General features: G+C 34.0%; 2 protein-coding genes across 3 annotated transcripts in view; one reads left to right on the forward strand and one right to left on the reverse strand.

Moving 5' to 3' along the window:
- Positions 1 to 360: 360 nt before the first annotated feature.
- On the reverse strand, positions 361 to 9,434 carry LOC124636310 (mitochondrial genome maintenance exonuclease 1-like). Of its 2 annotated transcripts, none has more exons than XM_047172348.1 (5): positions 9,068 to 9,434; positions 8,272 to 8,739; positions 6,265 to 6,478; positions 3,967 to 4,302; positions 361 to 3,224 (listed from the first exon to the last, which is right to left on the reverse strand). In XM_047172348.1, exons 1-5 carry the CDS (start codon positions 9,267 to 9,269, stop codon positions 3,212 to 3,214), a joined length of 1,233 nt encoding a protein of 410 aa, XP_047028304.1. In that variant the 5' UTR covers positions 9,270 to 9,434; the 3' UTR covers positions 361 to 3,211. The 2 variants fall into 2 exon arrangements, with proteins under 2 accessions (XP_047028304.1, XP_047028306.1); XM_047172350.1 differs by having other exon boundaries at positions 3,957 to 4,302; positions 9,068 to 9,433.
- A 534-nt stretch (positions 9,435 to 9,968) lies between these two features.
- LOC124636355 (connectin-like) overlaps positions 9,969 to 19,775 on the forward strand; it is a 76,032-nt gene continuing 66,225 nt past the window's right edge. The window contains exon 1 of the mRNA XM_047172421.1: positions 9,969 to 10,210. The gene's annotated coding sequence lies outside the window, so the exon portion shown is untranslated. The remainder of the gene's footprint in view (positions 10,211 to 19,775) is intronic.

Raw genomic sequence — 19,775 nt, forward strand, 5'->3', positions numbered from 1 at the left:
ATACCAGTGTAATTTAATGTAACATAACATTACTATTGGCATGACTAATGATATTTATTACAGTAACAAACAAAGTAAATATTATTCAATTTAACTTCACACATATTATAAACAATAGCACAACGGGGGCGCGGGCGTGGGTGCAGCAATTTATGGAGTAAATTGGTTCCGTACCTTGCACCTTGTTGTTATGTAAATATAATGTAAATTGAAAGCATAGGTCAGTATAAACACACAGACCTGCATTGTCGCTATGCAAAATAATAAGCGGAGTTACTCTCCATAAATATTATTATGGGTCAGCAAAGGCCACATATTTTTATGGAATAAATATTGGGTACAAAAAAATAAATACATAAATAAATTCTAGGTTATTTAATATCAGTGAATTACAGTGATACATACTTAATTCAGACCTTACTTTAGACGGCTAAGTATTAGAAGCAGTCAAAGTATAAAAGAACGCATAAAATTATACAAAATTAAATATATACGTACCTAGGAGAAGTACAATAGATACAGATATTTCTTCCTTTAAATAGTTGACAAAATATGAAGCAAGCAATTTATCACGAATAAATGTTTATAACTGAAAAATTAATATTATATTATTCAAATGTGACATAACAATATAATATAGATACAGAGTTATGAAACTAATTGTACAAAGATACAATTCTTCGTAAGGCAATTCTAGAAACACAATAAAAACTTAACGTCATTTTTCTGGAAGGGGCATAAAAGTAATAAATGCTGTTTAAATATTATGTTAAGAAAGCTTCATCTTGAACATATTTCTGGCATCGCTACTTCAGCCCCGTTAAGAACAAAAAAATATAATTAAAAAACTACAGTAAAACATTTCAAAATGATTTACGAAGCATTTTATTCCACTAATAAGAAAAAATATAGTGGTAGTAAAAACTTCCTACAAATAACATACAAACCTTTGAGGCCAAAGAATAAAAATATATACAATATTCAGTAAGGGTTTCTAGTAAATTGAACACAATTTGTACCAATATTGGACTAGTACTAACTCAGTTTTTGGCAATTAAGGATAAATCTAAGTAGATCAAGGCTTGTACGGAAAAATCCATTCGAGAGCGTGTTACATCGAGACTGTTAAATGGATAATATATATGTATGCCTCTTTTAAAACAGAATACAGCGATTTGTTGATTACGAGAACACCAAAATGGCAAAAACAATTCTCGATTCAGAACAGACTTTCGATTCGATTTTCAATACAGCGCTTATGAATAAACTTTAAAACTAAATAGTAGTATCGATGTTGTATCGAACCAAACGTCATATTCCTGCAAGTCCCTGCCATAGTAAAATTATAAATATGACAAAAATCGGAATCCATTAGTGTAGGTATCGATAAGTACTGAATCCAGAAAGTGCACTCATATTGAGACTAACATAGTAGGTACAAAAATATAATGGAGGTATAACAAAAATGGCGACACATTTCAAGATAGAGGGCGTGACCGTACGAAAAGTAACAAAAATAAGGGAAGAAGAAAAATGTCCCTATTGAAGTATACCTATATTCTGTTCGGTCACGACCTAAAATTGAATATACATATAATAACATATTGTGATACATTAAGACCTTCAAGCTTTCTTCGCCAAAATGCTTGAAGGAACTATGGTATAAGGTCCTAAAACAAGAAAACTCAAGGTACTTTAATTGTGATTATAAGTTATATAAACTAAACTATATAATTAATGTGAATAGATGCTAATTACTGTAGATTGACCAAGCAGAAATCATGACTCTTTATTTGGGCATAATTAAGTAAAGCGCTCTAAAATGCCTTAAATAAAAAGTATTTAATGTTTACATGCTTAGCTTTTTAGTATATTTCTGATCGTGGTTTATCTACAGTAATTTCTATGAAGGTGAAAATCATTCGACACATATCCAGTCTTTATGTTATACATACATACAAGAACATACCCAAACAAACAGTTCTAGCCGAATTACTTTAATAACCTACTAATTTCAGACTGATCTGTGGCATATCAAACTACCTCTAATAAACAGATTTCAATACAGTTTTCAATTGACAGCTGGGTTAATCGGGATGTTTTTAGCTATTTTTATGGTCATGTCTACTGGGTCAAACTTGCCATAATTTTTCCTTCCATCTTTGAAACAAAAAACTTGCGACATTTATTTGGTAACTTTCTTTCTGATGTAAGAATACACGCATCATTCATAAGAGCCATGTCAGGCCGTTGACGGCGGCGTCGACTAATACGTTTTCAATAGAAATAGGCATTAAGCCAACTATGTCACATGTACAAATTAAATGGGCCAGAATATTTGTGACATGCCCCGTACGTTGCTCTATTTTCAGTTCGTTTTTGTTTCAAATTTGGAACAAGAAAAAAAAAATCGATACTTCTACATTTTTTCTCTGTTTTCTGCACAACTGTCAGCCAGTCTATAAATATACTGTAAAATCGATATTTAACGCAACAAATCCGATTATTGACGTTTAATGCGATGCGATTTAATGCCGGCTCAAGCTGTCGATGTAACCATACTTAGGAAGAAGACCTATGCATTCCTATCGTTCAGTGTAAAATAAAGTTTGCAAAGAGTTTCACATGCTTTGATTTTTTCAGAGACAATTTTAAGTGTGGTTTATTCCAAGGAAGTTAAGCTATAGGTATGATTACATAGCTTCTTTCTTATTCGGCATTTCAGTACCTATATTGTCAGACCATCCAATTTACCTACTTACAAACGCAAAATCAGTCTGAAATCAGTTCAACAATCAACAATTTTCTTTACAATACTCTAATGGTAACGTCCACAGGCCCGCATCGCACGTATCGGACGTATCGCATTATAGCATAGATATGTATCTGAGTAGTCCATACGAGGCGGATCAGTGGACGCCGTTGTATGAATTAACAATATACATAGCAAAGTAAAATCCGTTACGTGCGATGCGTCCGATACTTGGGACGCGTGCCTGTGGACGCTTACCTTTAATCTACATTCAGAATGATTCGTTTAACATACTTCTCCAAGTGAGAGTTTGACAATAAGCTTTGCACTTGGGTGATAAGTTTCTTATAATATTGCCTTTTTATAATTTATGTGTGTGTAAACATAACATGTGATAAGGCGGGTTGTAATAATTACCAAAACTTGTCACTAAGGTAAATTATATCCATGTTCAGTTTCTTATCCAGCTCCACTGGAATCGAAAAATAAATATCATTAGAATTGATTACAGTCTAATAAATTAATATCAAAAATATGTAAATAATTTCATGCGTTGTTACAAATGTAAATGCATTTTCTTTCTTTTTAAATATTTCATAAACAAATAGATCTCATAAATTAGTGTCATAGGTGAAATATTTCAAATAATAGTTAGAATTTCTTCTGATATGACAGCAATGCTGCAATCGAGAATAATATGAAAAGCAATCGGAACATTGAAACTAGGTAACTAATGTTCTTGATTCTCAAGGGAAACTCCCCAAAGGACTTTATCACTTTTAACAAAGGGCAGAAATTAAAAGTGTTCTAAGTGTCATCAGTGGAAAACCCCGCAGTTCTTATATCATAGCAGAGAACTATAGATTCTTATATCAGAAATTGGCACACTATTCTAGATTCACTGCATAGTGTATACTGATTGAAAATATTTTGCATCTTCCGTACCATATTTTTTGAGCGTGATCATGAACGGATTTAGAGGTTGAGAAAGATCGGAGAAATGAAAGATGGATTGTGTGAAATAAGATATACGACAACAGATAACAGACGAAAAACATATTGCTCCGACTCCAAATGGATATGTAGCCAAGCAGAGAAGACTTAACCCACACTTAGGCCAAAATCGAGTTTAAATTAGATTAAGATTAAAGACAATGAATTATGATAATTGATTATGTAAAATGTACCAGCATTTGATACCAACCGTAACTTACTGGAGATTCCCGATATCCTCTTCGAACAACCTCTTCCCGCCTTTCAACATCTTCTCGGAATCATTGCCAAACTTTTTCGTGTACTCCTCTAATCTGATGAGCCATTGTGCCCAATGCTCCCTCAGTTTGTCGGGGGAGAGATGGAACACATCGGCCTTTGATCCATCCGTGTATGCTATGACGAGTAAGGCGTCGCGCACGTTGAAATGCTTGTAGTTCAGGTCGTGGCAAACCGCGCCGAAGTATGCGGCCAGTTGCACGGGATTGTCGTAAGTATTTGCTATCGATTTGCGCGGTTTATCCGATTTCTTCCATTCGATTAGAGTTGGTTTTTCTCTGGAAGTACAAAGAAGAATCATATAAATATTGGGTTCTGGTTATATTTTCACATTTTTTACGATGTAAGTCTATTGTCCATAGGCACGAGAACATAGATAGATAGGTACGAGTTGTTTGCAATTTAACCATATCAGTGCCTACATACCTATTTGGACGAGATTATAAAATTAACTATCATGCTCGAAGTACCTACATTTCAAACATCCATTATTTTTATCTGATTGATATGGGAATAGTCTCAGGAAAATAGCTACCTACCTACTTAAGGTATGATTGTGAAACTGTGGGAAGTCTTTTCCATGTGAATATCCGATTAATCAGTGTCTTAAGAAATGTATCAACTTACAAACTGCGTTGTTCTCACAACGTCACATTATGGCAACAGTAAATATTTTTATCCAAGAAAATACACGTTTCTACCGGTAAGATCTTGAACCAAACTACGCCTTCGCTTAATAACGCGTAGTTTTAGATAACAACCAAAATAGATAAATACAACTAATCTTTTGCGTTTATTTTATCTCCCTTCATAGTCGCATACCGAATCCAAGTAGTTTTAACATACTAGCAACTAGCATGATTTTATGGTCCAAATTAGCTACGTATCGCAGTTCTACCCGCGTCCTGAGTAACTACGTCCCACGCCTCCGGATGAACAGTAGCCTATGTAATTTCTCAGGATGAGTAATCGATTCAGTAGATTTGTTATGGAAAACAGAGTTGCTGTCAGAGGTGATTTATAATAGGTATTAGTAAGGTAAATTAATAGACCATTTCTTTCTCCATTTATCCTTTATGATATACCTACCTACTGTGAGCAGGCAGTGTAAACTTATTTATTAAATCATGAAAAGGTCTTCAAAACGATTTTGTCACATATGAATGGATGCTGCGAGCAGAAAATAATCGCGAAAGTATGATAAGAAAGAAAGATTTGATTGAAATTTTATCACCTTTATCGCAGCCAAGAAAATCAAATGGCCAGAACATGAAATATTACCTACCTATGTTATTAGCGCATTGGTATGAAGAAAGTTTGGCACGAGAACTGTATAAAAAGAGATTATATAAAGACTGATAACCTTGAGTTTTCCCTTGACATTAGCAATCTGTTATACTTGAAATTTCGAAGTCAGTGACTTCTTTATCGCTGAGGCATTTCGTGGGCGATAGTGATAAATATGATAAAACAAATGACGTTGTTAGTGATTTCTTTTTTGCATAAAAAAATAAATATCATTTAGTCATACTGCCAGGATAACCCCAACTATTTTAAGAGCTGCATAATTTTTTTTTGTTAAGTTTTTTCAGTCATAGAACTCAGGACAACTCAGTGGTAATATAGTCTCACTACACCGATGATGAAGGTTTTCAAACAACCTTGAATTAGGCTTCAGGCCTAGTCAGGGGCTCCTCAAACTGTTCGTTTCAAAACCGGTCGAGCTGCAGTCTAACAAACCTACTTTGCTTTGCGTAATACGTCTGGGCGCTTGCTTGAGATAAGTAGTATGTAAATGAACTGCACTAGACAGTTGCGCTAATCAAACCTGTATAGGTGGGTATGTTTTGCCCTTACTGTTCATTCTTAAGTCTATGCGTGCTTAATATTTTAGCATGTTCGGTATTTATGGTAGGTTGTAGGATGTGGTCAACTACATATCGTGATATGGTTTAATTCTATACCTATTTGTTAAGTTAGATAGTTGACCTTAGTAATAATAGTTCCTAATAGTCTATAGTTATACTTTAGTTTTTCCTTGTTTCGAAATATTTTGCATTCGCCTGCTCATTGAATTACCTGCCTAACTTATTTTGGTATGATGTTGTAAAATTGCAGAATATTGCACAACCATAACTTATTCCAAGATAAGATACACAGTCAAATAATAGAGAACCTACTTTTTTGGGATATGGCTTTTCAATTTTGGGAAGTTGATTAAAATAAAATTTTCTACTCACTCATAATCAGCTATGGCATCAAATATCCCCCTGTATTTCAGCACAGGATGTATCACATTGGATTCAATGGCTTTCGGTGCTGATATGCTCTTGAGGACATCGGCGACTGACACCCAAACTCCTTCGACTTCCTTCTCTATGCGTAGCTGAGTCTGTGGCTGCGTGAAATAGTTCTTCAGTGTGCTATGGAATTTGGTACCGACTGCCATTTGCGCTGTGAAGGATACAGGTTTTATTTAATTAAAGTGACATACAAAGGTATTTTTTATTAATTTTAAAAATAAATATTTTTATGAATAAAGTGTGACCAGTAAAATAGGTATCAGAATTGATTTGCAAGATTTTATTTTATTCTTATTCAGTGTTTAGACTAAGTATCATCTTTAAGACATTTTGAAGTATTATTAGTTATATTTCAGTTTGCAAACATAGCAAGACCTTCTAAACTTTAAACCATTAACATGAGCAACGCCTCAGTTGTAGCCCTAATTACCCAGATGAAATAAAAAGATAGGGTCGAGATTTCCCTCTCAAACTTTCCTCCCAGTTTGGGTACCTAATTTAAATTTTATATGTATATTAGTTTCTGACGTCTTGTCGCGTGTCTATTAAAATCTATCTTCAGGACTTATGGCGCCAGGTACTTAAAAGCTAGCCAAGTATCCATCAAATAGGTTAGAAGTTCAGATTTCTCTAACATCACATGTCTTGGCAAGAACTAAGTTCAGTTTAGACCAACGTGTCCAGACTGTCAGTTATTTATATTGGAGATATTTATTACACAAAAGGGATAGAGGGAGCATTTGCGTAGTTTATTCTTAATGCCCTTTTTTGCTGCTATAAATATTCGACTTGCAAAACAGTAAGTTATCGAGGTAAGCTCCAGTATGCTTTAATATTAGCTTACATCACCCTTGCAAAAAACGATAGTAAAAACCATAGTAAAAACATTTACCCTTGACCCCAATTCTTACTCTCTACTATTAAGAGTACTTGTAAAACAGAAAATAAGTAGCCCTTATAGACACATTTTCTGTTTGATTTCGCTAAGCATAAAATTATCATAAAAACTTGTACAGAGGTTAAGTGAGCAAAGTAGGGAATTTACCTACAAACTCAAAAAGGTATTGATGACGGTCTGACCTTTAGGAAGATTAAAGAGTTTATATTAAGACAGCTTCATAAAACTTGCTGATATCATTAGAATGACTTGACATTAAAGTAAAAATGAATTCCAAAAAGTATAAATACTTAAAAATATTTCACATGACACATTCAAATGATGCGGAAACTATATTTTTACACAAGTTGATAGATGAGAAATTATAAAAAAAAGTAAATGCATTCTACAGACAAGCTGAATAGTTTGCATTGTGCCAAAGACAACAACTGTGTAGTTTATATTTAAACAGCTGTGTTATTGTCATGAGATATCATTGAACTTGTTTTTTTTTTTTATTGTAGTTGTATGTACTAAAACAGGCTTTGAATTGTAGGTTTTATTTGTGATTTCGTTACTTGTTATTACTTTTTGATGAGCTCAATTTTACAGCCATTATGTAAACTATCTCTGTGCAAAATTCTAAAATATTTACGTTCAGAATAATTCTTTATAAGCAATCAGTAGTATTTATGTTGTCATATTTACTATTATTGCATCATTGCAGGATTTGTTTTCAATTTGCTACGGTATCACCCAATGTATGTAGGTCCTCTAAAAACCTGTTTCTTACAATAGTCTCTAGCATTTATTTGTTAGATGACAGCAATGAGAATTTATAAGAATTTTACATTGAAGATTCCTTGTACTGAAAACAATCATATTATGGTGATTTCATTTCACTTCCACATTTTTTCACTATGTTGTTTCAGATGAGTAAGTTATTATTTACTTTAGTGAATACATATTTAAAATTATGCAAAATATATTGAAAATATATATTGAATATAATTTTTATAGGTTGCTTTCTAGATTAAAATATTTGAAAAAAAGTGATTTACACATACCTGCATAGAATTTGTTAAATTCCTCTTCACCCATTTCAGCTATTCTTTCTTGCTTCCATTTTTCCAATGCAGTCCTAGATTCTTCAGTCATAGTTTTGTTCAAGATCAGGGTCACAGATGGGTACTGCTGAGCAAAATCATTCTTATGCTGTTTAATTTGAAGGATTTTGTCTTCGCTTGCGTACCCAGGCTGAGCAGGAGAGCTGCGGGCTGCATTACATGATGCAGAAGTAGCTACACCTCGCACTGCATTATTCAAGACAACACCAACAAAGTTCACACAATGCCTCGTATTCTGCCACATTTTGGATTTTAACACATTCACAGCAAACACAGGGTTATACTTGGAGTACCCGGTCAGCGTCTGACTCGGTCTATAACCATTTCTCTCTGTACTTTCTTGGAATTTCAATGTATTTTCGTTAGGAGCAGTCGCGCTGTTGTTTTGATGTGAAGCTCTATTTTTAGCTGAAACACACAGATAGAAGCGGCGTTATGCGTGCGCGTGTATAACCCGCGGCGCCAAAACTGAAATGTCATATGATGTTAATTGGCAAGATTCGCTACGCAGACGTAATCATTGTAATACGTAGTATATACGCTTATTGAGATCGAAAGTCAACACGACAGTGTAAACACCACTATTAATATCGACACAAAGAGATCCGATTGTGCACTAATGACACAAGTGGCTTCCTCATGTGTCGCAGCTGTCTGCTAGTCTTTAGAAAGTAGTTGATCCGCTCAGTCGCAAGGTTGCAGAAACCTTTCAAGTTAAAAACAAATCACAACTCACCAGCCTTCTGAACACGCTGTTTCTTCTGTTTGCTTGTCTCTAATAAGGGACCGAACAATTCTTTATTCTCCTTGTTATAAAGTTTCAACTTTTCTGCCGGTTTCAAGATAGAAGCGGGGCGAACCACTTTGGTCCTGATAAATTCTTTGGTTTTCCTCTCAAATGAGATTCTTTGATTCAATGTGCAGACGGGTCGAAACATCGTGAGTTTGGGGTCTGTATACGATAATAAGATAGGAATTGGTATTCTGCTATACCAGTTACAATTATTTCATCAGAATTTCCAAACTTGACGACATAAAAATTGGGTTGAATTCTTTCGGTAGAAATTAAAAAAACATTTTGTCAAAATGTATCTGTGAAATGAAAGGACCAATGACAAATCGTTATTTGAAATAAGAATAATGGATGTTGCCACTATGAATATTAATATAAAAAAATGAAAAAAAAAAAACAATATTTGTGTTGTGAACTTTTGAATTATAAAAAATACTCGTTTTATTCAGTGCAATTTTATAATTGCAGGTGCAACCAATTTGTTTTTAAAATATTGTTTTGTTTTAAGTTCATAATACTATTCATAGATGTCGTTATGTGGGACTACTGTAAAGGTGTATGAACGCACCGCTAGATGTCACTGCAAACGTAATATTAAATGACCAAAATACAAATAATTATCTCGTAACTGTGGTCCTCTTTGTAAACCTTCTTCTGAATTTGGTTGCATTATAATAAAATATGAATGAGACTGCTATACGACGGACAAATGAGAAAGCCCAGCTGTAGATTCGAAGTCTACAACCAATGATGCCTTTTGGCTTTGGGCGGATTGGAACCATTAATTTGGCGGGAAAATGGATATCGCGCGAGATTGTTTGTAGCGGCATTTGAAAAAGACCGGCTGAAGCTGCTTGTGTGTCGTTGTCTCTCCTCTTATAAGATCGAAAGTTGAATTATTGTTGATCAGTTATAGTATTACTTATTGAGTACTAAAACATTGCTATTTGGACCCCTATTTTCTGTGTTTTTATGTACTGTTTTATTTTTTATAAATAATGACATTTTAAAATTATTTTTTTGAAAAGTGGTTTGATGTGAGAAAGCAAGAAGTGAATACGACGGGAAGGATTTTACTTTGATATTGTAAGTACCTAAAACACTTATTTTTTTAATTATAAACTACCTTTAATAAGCATAATTTATTATACTTTCTGAATTAATTAAATTATTGCCTACTTAATAACTTTTTTGAAAAATGGGTCAACAATGAACGTCCTGATATTTTCTGGTACTGAGGACTTTTTAAAAATATTTTCAATTAGTTAGGTATTAAACATTAGTACCTACTCAACTACTCAATTTTTTATTTGCTATCTAAAGGATTTTCATTGAATCTTAATCGTTAATCTCCTGAATCATTTTTTAAGTCTTTTTAGTGACAAAAGTGTTTCTTTTTTTCCTGAACAGGTTTTAAGTAATATGAAAATGTGCCTAGTTAAATTCTGATAATTTAAAAGCTAAAAGCAACAATCTGTTTGTGAAAATACGTACCTACAAATCGTTCTAAAATCGTTCCTTAGTTTACAACGTTTTATTATTTAGGTACTTTTTTGGAGTCCTCACTACTTAGATACTTAGGTACCTATCTAGCCTTTTTCATTGGAAAATCCAAGGAAAATAATAGCTATTTTAGTGAAGTAGGTGACTTTTTACGTCTATGAAGACTTCCCTCGAAAAGAAAACTTGAAACGAGTAAGTAACTTCTTTTATCCTTGAGAGTATATTTTTACAATACAAAAAGAAGTCACGAAGAAGTAATGATTCTGTGGAACCAGATGTTAATTTTATTAGTATTCATTAACAACAGGATGACCAAGTCTTGTGCAATAGGTACCTAAAAGTATGTAGTGCTTAAAACTGACTAAAGTTATGTTTCCTAGTCTTTACCAATGAAATGATGACATTCTACGCCTACTTCTAATTTCTATATTTAGCAATTCCACAGCTATTAGGAATTTAATTAAGGTAGGTACCTACTTCTAAATTTTTGCAACTAAGTTCTTTTTTTTTATAATGAAAACATACTAGAACGACATTTTAATATAGAAAACATTAGTGATTTAATTATTTGACAGATACTTTCGTTGTTTCAACGAAGTTCCCCATTATTTAGGGTAAAATTCATTTTAAATTAACTACGTGTAAAAATGCATGCGGGCATGTGTCTATGCATTCATATCCCTTATTACATACATCACTAAAAAGTAAATTCTTACTTGGTACATCATTAAAAATTAAAGAGTCACGAAAAAGACTCTTTAATTTAGTCCGTTTCCGAGACTACCAGCATCACGGGCGCCTTTTAAACTTTATGCACCGTTTCCACCCCAAAAGTTACTGCACGTAGGTCACGCCCTGTTGAAGAAGAATAAAGCATATAAAATTAAAGCGCCGAGTACCAAGCATACCTTTGAGGCCTAAGTTTTTACGTTCAAAAGCATAGTTTTCATCCAAGTACCCAATTTACATTTCTGTATGAAATTCTTCGTTTCAACTGCAGTGCTAACTCAAAAAGCCTTGGAATATAATATTGTTGAATTTAAATGGTAATTTTGTCCGAGTTATGACATGGCGTTAGTGCTGAAGCTGGTCGTTGTAGTTCAAGTTTTCAACATTCATATGAGCTTGAATCTGTTCTGGAGCTGCAGGAGACAAGCAAAAAGCCATAAACAAATACCTATTTGAAAATGCACAGTAGGTAAAATTTGAAATTACAACTACTAAAGAAATGTTCAAGAATACCTTAGAAAAATAGTTTACAAATAAAAAAGCTACATAGATAAAATGAAAGGATTTGCAGTTCAGCTTGATAAAATAGCACGAGAATTTTTTACGTCGTGGTCTCATTTTTATCCACACTTTACCTGGTTTAACGTTTTAAATGAATGGCTCACTTAAAAACACTGAAATGAAGAAAAAGTATCGAATAATGCATATATTCAACAAGTTACGTCTATTTTTGCATAGAAAAAGTTTATGACTTGTCTAGTGAAAGAGATTTCTTGATTACATAAAGCACAAGTAAACAGTTTGCTCATTCATTTAACTAATGTAAAGAGTGGGTGTCAGACCAGCGATAAGATGTTGAAAGAAATTAATATAAAAAAATGGAACCATTCAGTGCATCGCGGCAGCAGAATTTTAATTAAAAAATGTCCGCAACGCGAAAGGAGATTTATTTTAATATTTTTTTCTGCCACACTTAATCTAATTTCAAGAGAATTTATTTGTAGTAGTTAGGGGATTTCATTTCTCTTTTAAATAAGTTTGTGTAATTGAGCTCCATTTTGGATGTCGGTTTCAATACCTGTCGACAATTAAATAATCTACCGTCTATTGTCTCTTTGTACTAAATAATTTCAGTTGTAACAGTTTCAACTTGGTTTATCTATTAGTACAAACGCAAACACATTGTTGTAGAAAGCATGAAACCAATCTGAAATGCAAACACCCTAGTTGGATCATGGCCTCTAATATTGAGAGCTAATATGTGATCCTGATAAACATCGTATAATACAGTTACGAAGGATACAACCCTTTTCCGAGCTTCCAGTAGATCAAGTTATACGTTTATATCTATTACAGGACAATCCACCTACCGTGCGATAAAAGAATGGGTCATAAAACTCTCGGACGTTAAACTATCACTCTTGGTACGATAGTAACGTGCGACACTATCTATTGTAATTGGCAATGGCTATGTAGCCAGCGTACAACTATTAAACCTTGCTAATTTATAGGATTTCAACCAGAAATTGTCGCCACGTGAATTCGCATGTTAATGCGGTATCGACGGAATTAGCAAATGGTGTTTGCATTGAATGTAATGCAACTGCGTTCCGGAAAATTTCGTACGCGGAAAATTTGGTGTGGCAGAATCAGAATTTTTGTACCTAAACCAAGTGAAGAAAAGAAACAAGCCTATCACTATTGTGCACAAGTAAAATGCTTTTATCGTTTAAAGTTTTGTTTTTGAAAACTGTACATGGATTAGGAGTAGGAGTCGCGATACATCGAAGATGGTTGACCCACGGAAAATTAAGTATGATAACCTAGTTTAGTTGCTTTGCCCGTAAAATCAGATTGAAAACGAAATATATTTAATAAGCGGGGAAGCTTTTCCGTAAATTAATGCTCCATCCATAATCCATATGCTCATTTCCATTAATGGATTGAAAGATGTAATAACCAAAATAGGTTTATAACCTACTTTGACACATCGATGGCCAATTGTCAGGCAAGGAAGTAATTAGGTTAAACTCTCACTGTCTTTCTTGATAGCTTCTGTTAGACACGTAATTACCTCAAATAAATATCTCTTTTTATTTGGAACACAATCAAATCGAGGGAGCAAAGGTAGGGCATTTCTAGAAAACGTTTTCTGATTTTGTTTTTCTTTTTGCGGATTTGCCTGTAGTATAAGCCAAAAGCAATTTGCGTTATCAAAGCTTAATTTCACTTAAGCTTATGGAGGTGTGTATTCATATCATCACGATATAGGTAGGTAGGTACAATAGTAAACGGTGCAGCACCGAGGAGACCTACAACAAACGATCTTGGGGAGACATCGGTATAATCCTCCCGGCTGATTGGATTGTTGACCGCAGCATAATGTTATTAGTACCAAGGCAGATGCTGCCCATGTTGGCATTATCTTACTCGTCTCGTAGGACCACTAGCAATATTAGTTTGGGCTAATTCCCCAAGTCAGTGCAGAATACAAAATGGGTACCTATGCTAACTCTCCGAAGCGGTCAAGCACTATAGAACAATAGTTAATAAATTCTACGATGTTGTGTACTATCGGGGAAACGCAGCGGAATCAAAACATGCCTTTTGTTCAAACAAAGAAGCCTTTTTCAAACGCTGCCTGCGCAATCAAGTTTGCAAAAATAAAACATCAAACGTTTGTTTTGAGAAACCTATGTAATTAATAATTGCTGGATTGTTTCCACGGGCTTGTGTTGTTCGATAATAATGTTGAGTGCATAAATATGTTTATTGAGTAAGAGATTTGTTAAGCACCCCTGGAATGATAACCTTGGTTGGTACAGTCGCAGTACAGTGCTGATTATAGTTCATAGTATCGTAAATTATAATTATGAATAATTTATAGAACGACAACTTTAAACTGATTAAGTATATTAATAGGGATTTGCAGGAAACTAGTGATACACAGGATAGAGATTTATGGCAAAAATAAACTTAAAAGCGCAAGGACTAAAACAGGTTATGTATTGAGCAGAACTAATTATAATACTTCATTCTATTTTAGGAAGTTATACCTGCAGTCACTGTCAAAATGACCTGAGTTATACCAGTGGCGAAGATTTCACTAATACTATTTGTTCCTGAGAGCATAGAAGTTTAACTTCTGAAGTTAGATTAGATAAGTCCACACGCGTGGTACGGTTCGCATACCGTCTACGTCGTCATCTACGCCAAATAACTTCCCAAATAGTTTCATAATAGAAACAATGATATTTGGGTCTTGTAACTATCCTTTGCGTTCATGAGATTCTTTGAAAAGAATTCCCTCGATTTATTCAGATGGAATTTGATGAGGTAATAGTAAGATATTTTGATAAGTCATGGAAATTACGGATATTATCTTTGGCGTCTACAATCACGCATGGGGCCAATTTTGGCAACAAACACAAACACTGAGCTTTGTGAAAGCGTTTTGCAATATCTACTCAATACAGTCAGAAAGCTATGACGAATTTTATTTGCACTTCAGCCATTATCTGGTCCTTGGTTTCTGACCAAAATGTTAGAAGGAAATTGAAAAGCAAACATATTTTCACATGTCTAATAGTAGGTTTTATATCCCGATTTCCGTTAGATTTCCTTTTTGCTTCACTTTTATTACAGCTGCAGAGAAACGAACTAGGGAATAAAATGTCAAAAGTAACAATGCAGAAAGCGGGGTAAAGTAAATATTCCGTTCTATCACACGTAACACATTGCTAGAAGTATTTGTTGTTTGTATAAGTGGAGACAGAGATAAAGAGATTCAGAAGCACCACTGCAGTCATGTTGAGCTGGGTCAGGGCATTGTTGTCTGAGATTTGTCTCTAATTTTGTGATTTTATCCCCATGGATTTGAACTTGTGCATGTTGCATCTCTAGCAAGAGATTCAATTTTGATATTAACTTTGTACCTACAAGTAATTTGAAATGCCTGTCTCTAGGAAGATAGAATTGGTAAAATCCGCCGTAAGTACCTACCTATGTTCTAATTATAATGTCAAGCAGTCATGATGTTCCTTTGTTAATAGATAAGTTAATGCTCTAGAAGCTTTAAGCCTTTTCAATTACCTCTTCTGTGTATTCGTTCTTCTGTACCTGTCTATTTGTAGTAATAGTGAATACTTGAACTACTTATGTGTCGAATAGCTCGTATCCCACGCGGTACTCCGCCTAGTAGACAGTTCAAGTGTTTCAAGTGATTGTTCGGGCACCTTGCCTACAATCCATTTAATGAAATGTATGTTGTCTATGTTTATTTCTGGATTGCTTTCGATTTCAAACAAAGGTGCGCTTCTTTGTGACAAGTGTCACCGATCTTCATTCAATTGTGAGATCTCATGTAAGTAATTAAATGAACAGAAGACCTCTGATGTGCTTTATACATTACTCTTATTACAACGTTATAATACTAGATACACATCCTTTGAATTTGAACCTATATGTTTTAGGTAGATAACATCCTTTAGCCTAAGCTGACCCGGAGAGATAGGTTTAATATTCAAAGGTCAATTTAGTTCATCAGTATTCACACAAACCGATCGAAGGCTTTGTTCTAGCTCACGGGGAGTGAGGTACTGCCAATCTTCTACCTTAATATATTCGATCTTTGTTGCTTCTAACGCTACATGAGCAAACACATTTTCTGTACTCCTAGTAGAACATTATATCTCCCTACTTCACGAGGTTCTTCAAGACCATGGTTGATGAAAAGGGGTTGTATACGGTTCTTCAAAATGAAAGTTCACAACTGAAACTTACTAAGAACGAGCAAATAAAATGAAATGATATGAGCGAAATTTTCTCTAAACTTTAATAAACCTTCGTATGTCCTAACGTTGCGACTGCAACATCTTACTTTAAGGCAGAGGTCACATTTATTGCAGTAACAAGATATAAATAAATAATGTCGGGACACCTTTTTCACACACGGTCGGTTAGCCCCATGGTAAGTTATTAATTAACTTGTGTTATGGGTGCTAACACAACTGATAAACTACATATAGCTACATATATACATATTTATAAATACATATCATAACACCCAGACCACGGCCAACAAGCATGCTCATCACACAAATGTCGACCGAACCGGGAATCGAACCCGGGACCTCAGGTTCGGCGGTCCGGCATGATGACCATTGCGCCATCGAGGTCGTCAAAGAACAAGAAACATTAAGGAAGATTTTTAACTGTATTATACGAGAAATGTTAGGATGCTGAGATGTTATTTGAAATGAGAATTCCCACGCTGAATATATGTAGTTTTGATGAAAAAGTAAATATGATGAAAAGTGAATGTACCTAATATTATTTACCGATAGGGTAATATGAATATGTTTACTACTGAACGTGAATTGGTACTATATTGCCAATAAGGTTCAATAAATTCAGGAATTTGTACGAAGAAAGACTTGCAAATAATTATAGTAGGTAGTGTTATTGTGAAACAGAGATGTCACATTACAAAGTTAAACGAACACATTTAAATAACAGAACAAAGATACGGAACTCTAAAAAGTGTGAAGTTCCCCTCAGCACTGAAACCGCGCTACTGCAAAACATTGCACAAAGAGACCGGCTCCATTACAAAAGCTTTATATAAAATGCTTATGTAGAACATGGAACGCTACAATTTTATTACCTTAGTTATTCTGTTTAAAATTCCACTTGTCGAATAGTTCGCAGATATCGAGAGCCCGTAAATTTTCCCTGCAAAGGAATTCCGCAAACTAGGACTATCTATCTTTTTCATTGTGCTGAGTTTGGGCATAGACGGATGGTGAGCTAAAGACTTTGAATTAATTGTTCGATCATCAATACCCAAGTTTAAAGGTATTGTGATTCTAAATTATAGCGAATTTGCATATCATCCTAAGCTGTGGTGGACTAAGGTCATTCAGAAATAAAAGAATAATGGAGTTTATTAATACGCGGATCACGGCTTTTCTTCGAAGTGCTAAAAGATTTAGATGACAGTTTATGCTCAACAATAGGCGGCACGTTCTTAGCTCCTTTAAATTTCACGCAACTCATGAACTCAGATTGGAGGAAAATGCCTTTGTGGTGCACTTTGTCAACTTTAAAATTGCCCCAATTAAGACAAAATGCGGTCTTTAACTTCTCCTTAGCAGTTTTAAATCTTGGCCTAGCTTGATAAATTTACATAAATTATTTTTCATTATTGTGATAAATACAGTTCTTTGCATGATTGGATAAGGAAAATTCACTTTTGATAAAAGTCGGCTTCATTTTACCACCGATCGATGATACCTCGTCAATTTCCGCGATATACGTGCATCGCCATTTTTGCTTGAAAGACGGGCTTCATTCAATTTATCCCGGCCGGTACCGAGTTATCGACAGCGGCTGCAGTTATATGCATAATTTAACCTGCGACCACATGGACTGACCTACATGCATCGCCCCAGTTTGTCTTACAACTCCGACCCTTCCTTTCGTCAGTATATTTTTTACTGAAAGTAAACGCTTGAGTAAATACAGGAAGTGCTTTCACTGAGCGGCGTTTAAGTATATTTTAAATGAAAGACTTGTACTGAAACATTTTTATCGCGTTTGCTTGCGCTTCAAAGAAATTAGCGGGTTGAATTGAAGTCGCTACTTAGTGCCGATGTTGGCTTAAGCTTTGTTTCAGTGTCCTTTAAAACATTGATAAATGTTATTGTAGCTTCAGAATATTTTTTGTATAGTTTAATCATCATTGTTGGATATGGGTGCAGGTGAGACAAAGAAAACACATGTATCCTGAACGACTGTTATATTTCGAATGTAAGAACGTACGATTAAAGTGAACATTGAATGATTGAATGTTTGACGAATGATTGAAGTAGGTATGCTTTATATAATCTTGGATATTTGTAAAGGAGGTATTATACGTACATCGTGCGTATATTCCAACAGCCCCCCTCAAATGTACAAGCATTTTATACAATCATAAGTCAAAAATCGTTTACCCAAACTTGGCTGCAAAACAGCACCTTTTGAACGTCAGGAATTTATAAAAGACAGTCCCCAAAACGCCCACCTTTCACCACTTCCTATGTGTTTTTACTGGGAAGAAGAAGTGGCGCAACAAACTCCCCAGCAACACATGTCTGTCTGTAGGTTAGAAGAACCTTAAACATTGTTTGATATATAAAGTATACAATACAATTTGTACATTGCAGTATAGGACAATATGCAATATTTACATACACTTTATACAGTCATAAATAGTACCTGCTGCATATCAAATTACAATAACTTTGATCAACAGCTTAGATTATAAACATAATAGCATTCTAAATAAAATCATTGAACTGAAATTATTCAAAAATTTACATTAAGTTCAACTTAATTCTAAAAACTTTGCATCATAAGTCAAAGTCAAAACATTTACTTCATTTAGACCATAACAAGCACTTATGAAAGTCAAAAACATAAATAAGTTTGATTCTAGTTGCTCATTCCAACAGTAGCTTCCTATAGAGAAGAACAGGCAAGTAACTCCATGGTTACTTTTTTTTTTTTTTTTTTTTTTTTTTAATACATAGTATGGTATTACAGTTTATATGTATTGATACATACAATAACAGCATGCGAAGGTCATGTAGAATCACAAACAAAAACATATGAGAATTAAATTACCATTAAAATGCTTCATGCTTCAAATTTTCATGTTTCACGAAAATGCATGAGTCAAATACCATTTATAAGAATAATTATTAAACATGATATGAATCTTTTAATGTACTTTGTAACTTATCTTGTAATAAGTATAAACATTCACATATTTTACATTAATTAATACTTTTATACGTACATATTTTGTCACCAGACAAATAGTCAAAGGAAAAATACAATTTTACTAGCTGGTAAAATTTTAATTTGGTTATTAATTAGATATTGTTATGTCCTATGGAGCAGGACCACCACATTTCTAAGCATTTTTATCTTGAACTTAATGTTCTAACTTATAATATGCTTTCTTAAAAAGTGTGGCTTTTTTATATATGAGTTTTAAACCTCATGTCATTCAGTTCCAGACTGTTGCCTGGTTGTCTGGTATTTTGTTATTACATTTACTTATTTATTTACATATACAACCTTACATCTACCCTTACAGGACGTGCCTAATGCGGCAGATGGGTTCTTATTAATTCTAAACTAAACTAAAAACACATAAATAACACATCACATCACATCACACAAATCAACACATAAAAACTTAACTAAATTCGTCACAATATCGTTTGTGATTTGTAGGATTATTAGCGATGCTAATACAACTGTTATTAACTTCATATATCATCATTGTCTGTTTTATCAGAATAGAACTATGTTATAATGATTTTATCCAAATAGCTTCTCTTATAGCTTCAAATAAGCATATATTCAG

This window comes from Helicoverpa zea, chromosome 14 (assembly GCF_022581195.2).
Source record: "Helicoverpa zea isolate HzStark_Cry1AcR chromosome 14, ilHelZeax1.1, whole genome shotgun sequence".
In the NCBI taxonomy this organism is placed as follows: Eukaryota; Metazoa; Arthropoda; class Insecta; order Lepidoptera; family Noctuidae; genus Helicoverpa; species Helicoverpa zea.